Here is an 11,972-nt window from a genome sequence, read left to right on the forward strand (position 1 = left end):
CCGCGTCCGCCCAGCCCTCCCGGTGCCCGCGCCCTAGCGGAAGTCTGCGCAGGTAAGTGCGGGGCGCAGAGGCCCGGCCCTTGGGGCCTGACTTGAGCCCGAGAGCCTGGAAGACTACACCCAGTCCCCTCTTCTGGACCAGGAAAGAAACTGGGATCCGAATTCCAGCGGAAGACAAAGATGCGAGCAATTTAGAGAAGGGAGATGGGGTGGCGAGAGGGTAGAGGCTAGGGGACTTGCAGGGCGAGTGGGGAAGAACGCCGGTCCGTGTGCTGACTGTTAGGTTATGGGGAGTTATCCTGGGAGGACAGGGTGTCGGAAGCCCGCCCCCCCCTCCGCCCCAAGCGTTTTCTGGGAGTTGGTAGTCACGGGTTGTGAGGGGCATCTGGGGGCAGGCCCTGCTCCCACCCCACAGCTGCCACGCTGGCTCAGCTTTAGCACCTAGCGGGTTATTTGAAGCTGAAACTACAAGGGATTGCGCCCAGGCTGGGTGTTAAACCCAGAAGGTAGGAGAGGGGTGATTTATGGCTTTGAGAAGCTGTGTTTACTCCAGGCCTGCTCTGGAAACTCAAAACCAAACAGAGCTGAGGAGGGCAAAGGCCCTTTGCACAGAAAGGGCGGCAAAGCCAGGTTGATGAGCTGGGACTTATTTTCCCAGATGTGGGCAGATGGGAGGGATGGTCCCTTTGCAGGGCCAGGTGTGGTGCAGTCTCTGTGAGGTGTAAGGAGAGGGGGTGGGCGTGCACACTTGTCAATGTGTTTGGGATGTGTTTGCGTACTGTGTGAGCCAGGGAGCCTGCACATTGCGGGAGGTGGGGGTCATGTGTATTGGCTTGGGGTTTGCCTGGTGGTTTGCAGAGTCTCTCTGTGAATGCACAGGTTGAGAGGCCTGGTGTCCTGGCTCTGTCATGTGGTGATGCTGGACTCCTTTCTCTGCCCAGCACCCTGGGGGGGGGGGCAGTTCCTTCCTCCTGTGCTTGTCTTTCTCAAGTGGTGTCTGCAACAGGGCTGCTTTGGCCTGGCTCCTGGCCCCTTTGCCCTTTCCATTTGTGCCCATTGCCTGGTCTTCGCTTAGCTTTTTTAATCTAGCTACTAGAGGAGATTTGGGGATTAGTGAGCCTGGCTTGGTGAAGGCTTGTGGGGAGGAGGGGAGAAACAGCGATGAAGAGGAAGAGGTGTAGCTGGAGGGTGGGCTTTGGCAGCTTGGGCTCCTCATTCCTGCTCAAGTCTCCCCAAGTCTCTGTTGGGGAGGGGGGTACATGAACCAAACCGAGAGGGGTGCCAGGCAGGGGGTGATGGGTGGGAGAAAACACGTTTGGGTTCTCAGATACTTATTTCCGCAGGCCCACTGGTGGTTCTTGCATTTCTTCCCAGACGCCTGGCTTTGCCTGGAAATTGTTTTGCATTAAATTTTCTCAGCCGCAGAATTATCTTTCCTCGCCTCCAGCTAAACTTGCATTTTTCCACCAGACACTTGGGCCCCGCACCAATGAAATCTGAGAGGAAGTGGCTGGGCCTGAAGTGGCCGTAATTTAATTGATTTTATCATAAATCATCAGCTTGATGAAGAACTAGAGGTTTCAGTGAAGTAAATTGATATTAATGGGAGTTTCTTGCAATGCAAACTCCTCGCTGCATTGTTGGGGCATCTTGGGCTGGAGAGGGGGATTACTGTGTCCCCAGAGCAGAGGGTCCCAGGCGCTGAGCCCTGCACAGATCGGTGGGGCAGGGAGAGCGCGCTGCAGGTGCAGGGCAGGCAGAGCCCTTTCCCGCGGGGCAAGAGGCTGAGAGAATTCAACCTTGTTGGGGAGGGAGCTGATCTGCCTCACGCAACTAACTCTGTTGGCCATCTTGGGAAAGCTGGCCTCCAACTGTGGAGAGTCAATTGGGGAGGCTGGTAGGTGTGTGGGCAGAGGTGGGGGTGGGGTGAGAAGGCCAGGCCTGGTACAATGGAGCATTGACTCCTGGTTAAATATTGCCAGGTTGAAGGCTTCCTCATCTCATTATACAAATTAATTATTTACTGCTCAGATTGCTGCATCCAAAAATAGCCCTTTTGACTCGGTGATAAGGGCAGAGCACAAACCACCCCACACTGACTGAGGAAATCTGGGCCCCCCCCCACCCATAGAGCGGTGTGGAGCCCTTCTTTCCTCTCCCTTCCCCGCTCCTCTTGTCTGGCATGGGGTGGTTTGAGTTCAGTGGGGGGCTGGAAACATTGAAACCCTGAGAAGAAATAGTTAGTGGTGGTCCCTGAGGGTGCCTGTGTTGTCTGAACTCTGTTCCTGTTTATTGCCACTTTTGTTATCAGCCCTGGAGGGCCACAAACTGTCAGTCCAGAAACTCACTGGATTCAACTCCTCCCCTGGACAGACACACATACCCTGGGTTTACACAATGGGACTCTGACACCCAAAGAGGGCCCTGCCTCCCCTCACACAGACAAGCCAAGAAAGTAAGCTTCCTAACTCCCAAGTATGACTAGACAAATACCTTCCCAGCTTTGGGGCTTTTCCCTTTTTCTAACAACTGTGAGGTTGGGCTGGACTCTCCTAGAGTCCTCTTTAGATTTGACCTTGAATACCTCTCTAACACCCCCACATGGCATCTCTCTCTTCAGTGAGATAGTGTGTCCTGGGTTTCTGTGGACATCTGGGTCTAGAAGTTACTGCAATGTGTATTTGCGATGCACAGGAGTTTGTTTACGCCCAGAGCAATGAGTGATTACTCAGACTGGCTCTAGGAAATCCAGTGGAAACTGGATCATTTTTCCTCCCAAGGGCATCCTCCTTCTGAGCAGAAGATGAGCCGGGGCAGAAGGCAATGGAGAGGGCCCAGCTGGCTGGGCTGAGTTGCCCCATTGACATGAAGAGGGTGGGACTAAGGGGGAGGGGGCTCACTGAGCAAAGCTCTTTGCTGTCCAGGCACTCACTGGGCCCAGGCTGGAGTCATTCAGTACACAGCAGTTGAGGTCTCTCCTACCCTCCCCAAGCTCAGGGGCTGAATTATAGTTTCAGAGTGTTGATTCTGAGACAGCAGGTGGTCCCTCAGCTCCACTCTAACCCCTGTGCGTCTGGGCCCTCTCCTCTTGGGAGAGGCACCAGGATGGGAGTGCCAGGGCAGGCCGGCCTAGAAGCCTGCCAAGTGGATATGCCCAACTCTACCCTTGCTCTTATCCTCCATCCTGCCCCATGTGGGGGGAGATAATTCAAATTTGTGGGGGCTTCCCAGTTACACTGGGCTACTTATGGGTTTCTTGTAGATCTCAGGATATGAAGAGGCCAGGAGGGAAGAGGAGGTGCCTGGCCTTGGAAAGGGCGCTCTGGGAGGAAATGGGAAACCACCTCTTGTTGGGGCAGCTAGAAAGTAGAGGCTCTGGCCCCGAGGTCAGATGATAATCCACTTCCTAAAGCTTCTCTCCAAAATCTCGTTGGGGAGAGAGTGCCACAAAAAGGCTGGCAGGCCCAGACTCTGGCTCTGACCCAGCCTGGCCGGGGTTTCTATTTGGAGGCAATGCTGAAGGCCTTCCACCGATTGGTCATTCATCCGGTGAGTTATTGTCTGCTAAACAGAGGTCACTGAGAGAGACATCTAATCTGTCAGAAGACCTGCACGGCTACTGGGCCCCTCTGCTTCTGCCTGTTTCTTCTGTGCCCCCCCTCCCCCGCCAAAGCTGCAAGAGAGAGAGCACAGCCCCTCCATCAAGTCTTCTCTACTCTGCCCAGCTTTGGCTCTGGTACCCAAAAAGGGGTGGGGCGGGGCAGCGGGGAGGACGGGAATTGCCAGGTCAGGGGTTGTTTCTCAATGATGAGGTGGAAGTCAGAACTTATTGCTTCATGAACTGAACCCAGAACTCAACTCACCTCTGGTGACAGTCTTCTTGCCCCAGCACTGCTGCCCCTTGGCAGTGTTTGGGGGAGGCGACATGCCTGCTGCCTCCCTGTCCCCCACGTGGACTTTGAGGACCCTCATGGCTGTCCTGCACTTACCTGTCTCTCCCAGTTGGATGCAGCAGTCCAGGAGAGGGTCTGTAACACACCCACCCACACCCACCCACACACACCCACACACCGGGGTGGGGAGAGAGCACTGCTGGCGTTTCTTCTTTTTTTCCTCCAACCTTCTCTGCCTTTCCTTCTTTTGCTCCCACTTTTGCTGAGTCGGGTCTATGGGGGCCTTCTGAGAGGCGGGAAGCTCTTCTCCTTCCCGGCCCCTTTGTTGCCGACTCACTGGGGCATATTAGAAGTGGGGGTTGGGGATAGGGCACCAAGAGCTGTCCTCGTGAGCAATTTCCAGTTTACAACTTCAACTTGGAAGTCTTTATTAATATTTAAGAAGGGTGCGTGTGAACTTTACTGGGCTTTGCCATCGCCACAAAGCTGAGCCGTGAATCAGAAAGGAGACGGCCCCAGAAAACCCAGACTGGATCAGAAAGGGGAGAGAAATCCCAATGTTTGGGCCAAACCTCCAGTCCTGTCCCCCCACCCCACTCCCTCCCAGTTTCCAGGTCCTCAGTCCTTGGATGGGCCAGGTGGGTGTTGGGACAGCCAAGCAGGACCCTTGACTGTGATCAGAGATCAGTTTTTCAAGAGCCCGCCGTTTTGCCCTTTCTGAAAGGAGAATTTTTGTTTTTACTGTTTAGTTGATTTTTTTGTGTGTGTGATGGGGAGGGGGACATGCATGAATCCAGCAAGCCCCCCAGGGTGGGTGTCCAGGAAAAGTCAAGGGACTTTCTTGTGTCTCTTGTCCCAGGAGTCAAGACTGGGGGAAGGGCGAGAGGGGAGCTGGCCCCGTGGGAACCAACTCACTGGAGAAGAAAGGATGTTTAGGACAGGAGACCACTTCTCTACTTTTTGTCTTTATTCTTCCTTTTGGCCTTTATTATTTATACTAATGTCTGCATCTCTTAATCTTTCTCTTTTTCAATTTCTCTCTTCTCAGCGTATACACAGAGCACACTGCCCAAGTTTCCTTCCCTGGCTCCAGGACTAAATAGTTTTCTCCTCCTTCTTCTCTCTACTGGTACTCTAATCACACCTTCACTCCTCACTTTAAAAGGTGATAAACTACTCCATCTTCTCTTTCCCTCTCTCCTTGACCCCAGAGCACCCCCCCCCAAGTCCCTTTGGTGTGGCCCAGCTCCTCAGGACCCATGTGAACTTTCAAAGATCCTCAAACGAAATGGGCCCCCTTGGGGCTGCCTGCTCTATCATCCCTCCTCCAGCCTCCCACCCCAACTAGGGGCTTCTGGCTAGCCTACAATCTCGAAGGAAAGAAGAGGGAAGGGAAGTAAAACATCAAATTGGGGTCTACTTGCTTCCAAATAGGTCCTGTGTTCTCTAATGAATGAAAAAGCACCCCTCCATCTCCAACCGAATTTGTGGGTGCATGTCCTCGCAAAAATTTCCCCAAGTATGCTTTCTTGCTCCCCAGTCCTCCTTTCTGGGCCCACACCATGGCATCTACCACTTTGTGTCCCCAGAAGGCATCACCACGGGTTGCCGTGGTTCCCAGACAGGGTTAGAGGGTTTGCTGCGGACTCTGGAAAACTCCCAAGCCCCCACTCAGCTACAAGCCTGCTCCTCTTGCAGGGCCATAGCTGGCTAGGGACCACCGTCTAGCTCTCTTTTTATTCCTCGTGGGAAAGCTGTGCTTCTCCCTCCCACCCACAGCCAAGCAACCAACCAACCAAGTTCTCTTCTCTGGATTTTACTGTAACTTTTTTTAGCAAGTGGTAGCAACAGCCGGGACAGCTGGTGGCCTAAAGAGCCATTCTTGACTTAAAAGAAAAATTTTTTAAACACTGGTTTCCCCTAAGCCTCAGGGCAAGTCCCTGGTCCAAGACCCCCCACTCATCTCCTACTCCACATCTAACTAACCCTATAGGTCTCTAACTGGGGTCTGGAGATCTTAGAACAGACTTCTTGCAGCCGCACACACAGGCAAGCCTCACAGGTCTCTCGGAACCCCAGCACTGTGTCTGGCCTGAGCTCTTTCCTTCTCTTGAAATTACTAGTAAACACAGAAAAATGGTTTCCATCCTCCACCCCAGGGCTTCTTCCCCAGTCCCCTCAAGCTACAAGCTCTCCAGGCAGGCGGCAGGGTCCTCTTCAGATCTGCAGGCAGCCGCTGTTGCTGGAGGGTAGGGAAGCCAGAGGGTGGGTACCCCTCTTCAGTAGAGCCCCAGGAAACGGGCTGCTCTTCTTGTCCATCCAGTCTGGAAGACATGGAGGCTGGAAGCCAGGGCCTTTCTCAGCTGAAGCAGGGATCCAGAAGGTGGGAGGGAAGCTTTCCCAGCCACAGCCCACCTGGCCTGGGGAGGAAACTCTCCTGGAGGGAAACAATAGCAGGAAACCGGCTCTCACCTTTGTCCTCCCCAGCCCCAGCTCCGCTCCCGGTACATCCAGATGAGGGAAGGCAAAAGCCAGACAAGTAGCCTAATCCAGGAATGACGGGTAGGGACCAGATCCACCAGCTTAATAGAACCAGTTTCCCAAGCTGTCTTTGTGAAAAGAAGAAAGAAAAAAAAAAGAAGAAGAATCTGCCTTCTATTTTATTCCCTAAACCCCGAGTCAGCATTTCGTCATAGTTGCAAACACTCCTGCTTTGGGAAAATAAATGTCCTGGTGATTTTTCTTTCTTTCCTTCTTTGTCTTCCGTTTGGGAATGGCTCTTCCCTACCCCACCCCCGCCCAAGAACTGCAGACAACTACATTCTTGGCTGCTGTCTTCCTCCTACAGGCCTCTGCTTTGCCTTTTCCTGCAGACACACCCTTAAAGTTCCTTCTCGAACACACCCTGTAAAAAGTTCCGCTTTCATCGCTCTCCTCACTTGTGCCAAGAGTGGTAGATGGTGCAGAACAGGGGGAAACAACCCCCCAACCTCCTCCTCTCCTGTCAGTGCGATCTCCTCTCAGTCACCTCACTCGGTCTTCTCCACTTCTTCATCATACAAAGGTCCTCCTCACCTCCTAGCCCTTTCTGCCTCCGGAGGAGGTGAGACTCTTTACAGAAACTTCACCCCGCGGTTGTGCCCACCAGCGTCTCCTGCCAGCCAGCCGAGTCTGGAACTCCAGCGAAACACAAGGCCCTCCTTCTGTCACCTTCAACCCGTCCCCCTCCCCTGCAAAATATTCTGGGTTTCCACCACCACTCACCGCTTGTTGTTTGCTCTCAAAAACAAAAAGTGGTGGTCCAATACAATAATCCTAAAAAAACCCCGGGCCTTCCCCCTCCCCTCCCGGAGTGGGAGAGTCGTTCAGCAGGGAGATTTGGGAGAAGAGGGAGGGATGGAGAAAGTGGGCAGGCAGGAAGGAAGAAGCATGGACTTGGGAAGGAGTCACAGCCAGAGGGCGGACGACCCAGCCACCAGTCCGGCCAGACTGAAACTACTTAAAAAAAAAGTCCTCTCGTTCCAACTGCGAATGAACGAGGAGGGGTACCCAGCACCCCCACCCCTAGGCAGCCCAGCGCCTTTGACAAGGCCTCCCAATGCCACTTCTCAAATTAGCATAATGGTTCACTAGTGAGTGTGGGAGGAGGAGCTGTGACGCCTGGGCTTTGCCTCGCTTTTGCTCTTCTCCCCGGTTGGCCCCCCAAAATTCTCCATTTCAAAATTTATCTGTGCTTAAAAATAGTCATAATAATACTAGACCGTCTACTTGCCTTCCTTTCTCAATCCTTTTTTTTGGAGGGGGGTGTTGACTATTTTAACACCCCCCCTTCCTCCATCCCATCACCACCATCACCTTCTTCCTTCTCTATCAGGCATCTAAGCTTGCTAAAGGGGGAGAGGTGGGGGTGTGTGTGGAAGCTTGTGTGTGTGTGTGTGTGTGTGTGAGTGTGCTTTTTTTTTTTCCCTTTCTCCCTGTGCAAAAGCAGAGGCCATTGTTACGGAGTGTAGGGCGTACCAGTCTTATAGGGCAACCGCACTGTGGCGGCTTGGCCGGGCGGGAGCCGGGAGCTGGATCCTCCGCGCGCCCAGCCGCCTGGGCACCTTGCCGCTCTCCTTCTATTTTTTTCCCGCTCCCCCACCCCCTCCCTGCTGCGCACCCCCCAGCTCCTAAGCCGAGTGAATTGAAGCGGACGCCGCGCGGCTCCTCCGGCCGCTCTGCCCCTCGGGCTCCCCAGCCGGGGTGGCTATTGGGGGGCGGGGGGGGGGCGCGACGCAGCTTTAAACAGTGGGCTTTTTTTTCCTTTGCCTTCAAGGAGGGGAGATTTCTCGCCTGCCGCTCGCGCTGGGGCTCGATGTGAATATATATTATGTCTGCCTGTGCTCCCCTCGTCGGTGGCTAAGGTAAGCTGGACTGAAATAGGCTATCAGTTTGTGAATGGCGGAGAGTATGTCTCAATGATTTATGGCCCATATGACTCCAATCTCGGTTCAAGAAGAGTTCACAAGCTTTAAGCTTCCTTCCACGCAGCGACTCTCTCTCCCTCTCTCTCTCTCCCTCCCTCCCTCCCTCTCTCTCTCCCTCTCTCCCTCTCCCTCTCTCTTGCTGCTTCTTTTCTCCCCTCTGTTCTTTCAGCAGCCAGAGCCAGGGCTGCATTTCCCCCGGCTGCTAAGAAGAGCTTAACCTTCCTCTTTCTCTTTCTTTTATTTTTCTTCCCTTAATATTTTTAGATCCTGGAAGGTGGGCCTGTCCCCCGGGGGGGGGGCTTCCCCAGCTATTGTTACCCTCCCCGGATCGGGGGAGGGGGCGGCTGTGTCTGGCAGGGTGAGGTTCTTGGGGAGAAGCTCACCTCTCTTCTCCAGCGAGACCCAGGGGGAAAGCCGGGCGCCACCAACTCCCTCCCTCCTTCCCTCCCGAGGAGCCAGATGGAGCCTGAATTTTTCCAACATGGAGGCAAGGGATAGAGACATGTCTGGCTTGGTAGAGCTGCTCCCCACCCCCTCTTCTGGATCCCCAGATTCCCGATCCCCTGAGCACACTTCCCTCCTTTCAAGGTCCCATCCGCCAGGCCCGGGCGCCCTCGGGCCCAGACCAAGGCCCCCCGCAAAGTCCCGGAGCAGAGTTGTGAAGGCGCCTTTTAATTCGGTTACCTTCGGCGCCCAAACTTGCTGCCGCCTGCGGGGCTCGGTCTTCGGCCGGCCCGGTGCGCTCGGGACCCGCAGCCTCTAAGCGTCTCGGCGTCCGGATGGTTTTCTCCGCGGCTCCTCGGGCCCTGCATCGGCGGCTGGTACCTTAACGCCAGCCGCCCGCGGTAGCGGCGGCCGGAGACAGCCCGGGGGCGACAGCCGGGGGCGAACCCGGTGCACAAACCTTCCCGGCCCTGCCTGGCTGCCGGCATAGTCCCATTCTTTCCCATCAGGTCTCTGGCTCTTTGGTTCCCACACTCGCCTGGCCTCAGTCCTACGAGGGCTTGGGGTTTATTGCAGGGGGCGGGGGTGGGGGGAAGCGACAGGGATTTCAGCCCCAGGCGTCTAGTCAAATTATTGTTTTATTATCATCATCATCATCATTATTGCTGTAACAATCATGAGACTAAATAAAGCTAGGGCCCAGCCAGCCAACCCCCTCCAACGTTTTTATTTCATTCTCTTCTCTATCTATTAATAACAAACTCAACGGATGCCTGTTAATTAATTCCTCCTTCAGCCAGGGCTGCTCAGAAGCTAATTTTGGTGAAATCATCAGAGGCTAATGGTAATAATAATAAAGGGAGTGGGTCAGCCTGGGCAATTGAACTCCAGTGCTCCCTGGAAGGACCTGCTGCTGTATTTCCCAGAAACAAATCTTCCCAGAAACCAGTGGGGGACCCTGGGGGGGCTACCAGGGCTCCCTTTTGAGTATAAATCTGTGCCATTAAGATGGGGATTTATGTGTGGGAGGGACTTCCTCACCTGCCCTCCTTATATTTTATTTTCCTGTTTTCAGAAAAGTTTTCTTTCCAACTCACCACCTGGGCTGAAGGAGATTTAAGTGTTTCAAACACACATGTCAGAAAAGAGGGTTAGACTGTGGTGAGGAAGACGGGGGAGAGCCAGAGAAAAAAGTAGTCAGAAGTTTCAGAACAATACACAAAATCTTATGACAGCTTGGAACTTTATTTTCCTGGAAGATTAAAAAAAAACCCTGCATAAAAATATTGATTGTTTTGTTTCTCCTTCTTGCCCTGGAACAACCCTAGTAAACAGGGGCACCATCTGCTTTCACACCAGTGAATAATATGGTTCACGTTGTTGTTTTGTTGACACTTTTTTGTCTCCTAGGGAATACTTTTCTCTTAAAGAGCACTTTCCAGGCCTCTTGGTAGAAAAGTGCAGCCATGATATCCCCAATTTTTTCTCTAGTTCTTTCTTCTTTTGGAGAATCCAAAGAAAACAGATTGTCAAGGGAAGGGTGGGAGAAAAATGAAGTGGGCTAGGGGCAAAAAAGGAAAGGAAAGGAGAGATTTGAGCCAAATGGTCACAGCACCAAGCAGCCAGCTAGGAAAAGCCAAAGGATTCCACTCCATTTGGGGACTCCAGGGGGTCTGCTAGCTGGTGTGTGTGTGTGTGTGTGTGTGGTGTGGTGGGGCAGATTGGGCTCAGCAGAGTCAGATGGAAGATGGTGGTACCTGCCTGGAGGGCTTTGGAGGAGACTTGTTGGCTTGGCAGGTTAAAAGGCTTCTGGAAGTTTCTTGGTCAGGCTCTTTGCGGTGGTTGTCTTCATGAGGAGGAGGAGAGGGTCCCTTATAGAAGAGGTCCCTCTTCTCCAGTCTCTGTTGGTCGGCGGGTTGTCTGGGAGGCTGCACTCAGGCTGGGTAAGGGAGATCTGGAGCTTGGAGAGAAGCAGAGAGGCGCCTCAGCTCCAGAGAGAGGGCTGATGACGCTTTTATTTTGGAGTCTCCTATCCCCCCCTCCTTAAGCCACCCTATCGCAGAGTTGGGGGGGGGCAGGAGGGAGGAGGAGAGGTCAGGGGCTAGTGTGCAAGCAGGAGAGAAGCAATGGCTCCGGTGGTGGTAGGTTCTACATCTAGGAGGCCTCCCGGAGTAGCCTCCTTATTTTTAAGTAGAAATGAAAACCTGGGCGGGTCTTTTCCTTTAAAACGAACGCAGGGAAATAGGGAAAACCCGTTTCAGGTCAGGAGAGTGGCCTCCTAGGCGTCAGGTCAGCATCGTCGGCGACGTTGGGGAGAAGAAACCACCATTGATGTCAGCTCCCTTTTCAGTTCCTAAGATGGATTCGAGCCCCAGTCTTCTCCCCCCACCCCCTTGTGTCTCTTCTCTCGCCCCACAGGTCAGCCGCTTGGAGCAGACCCCGGGAGGAGGGGGGCAGAAGGGGAAGGGGGGGTGTCCAGCGTGTCACGTGACCCCCCAGGGGTGCCAATGTCCGGTCCTGAGGGTATCAAGCCCTTGCAAGTTGCCACCCACTGCCCTGGCCTCGCCCAGCGATGCAGAAAGCCACCTACTACGACAACACAGCAGCTGCGCTCTTCGGAGGCTACTCCTCGTACCCAGGCAGCAATGGCTTCGGCTACGACGGGCCCCCCCAGCCCCCCTTTCAGGCGGCCACGCACCTGGAGGGCGACTATCAGCGCTCAGCGTGCTCCCTGCAGTCCCTGGGCAACGCCACCCCACATGCCAAGAGCAAGGAGCTCAACGGCAGCTGCATGAGGCCCGGCCTGGCCCCCGAGCCCTTGCCTGCCCCGCCCGGCTCGCCCCCGCCCAGCGCCGCGCCCACCAGTGCCACTAGCAACAGCAATCATACGGGCGGGCCGGGCAAAAGCGGCCCCCCCAAGTGCGGCCCCGGCTCCAACTCCGCCCTCACCAAACAGATATTCCCCTGGATGAAAGAGTCGAGGCAAACGGCCAAGCTGAAAAACAGCTCCCCCGGCACAGGTACCAGCTCTCTGACTTGCTCTCCGCCAGCTTTTGTCCGGGCCAGGAATGCCACTGTTATTCTAGCACCCAGCCCCTTGGCGCCCTCGCGGCGGCCTAGGGTGCAGGGCTGGGGAGCCACCTCTGGCAGCGCGGGCGGTGGCAGCACA

General features: G+C 54.5%; 1 protein-coding gene across 1 annotated transcript in view; it reads left to right on the top strand.

Moving 5' to 3' along the window:
• HOXB3 (homeobox B3) overlaps window positions 1-11,972 on the top strand; it is a 55,350-nt gene that overhangs the window by 40,255 nt on the left and 3,123 nt on the right. The window contains exons 3-4 of the mRNA XM_013005773.2: window positions 8,209-8,296; window positions 11,222-11,924. Coding sequence (XP_012861227.1) covers window positions 11,376-11,924 — 549 coding nt within the window. The 5' untranslated portion in view covers window positions 8,209-8,296; window positions 11,222-11,375. The remainder of the gene's footprint in view (window positions 1-8,208; window positions 8,297-11,221; window positions 11,925-11,972) is intronic.

This window comes from Echinops telfairi, unplaced genomic scaffold (genome assembly GCF_000313985.2).
Source record: "Echinops telfairi isolate 266 unplaced genomic scaffold, ASM31398v2 ScPeMD7_7458;HRSCAF=8496, whole genome shotgun sequence".
Classification (NCBI taxonomy): domain Eukaryota; kingdom Metazoa; phylum Chordata; class Mammalia; order Afrosoricida; family Tenrecidae; genus Echinops; species Echinops telfairi.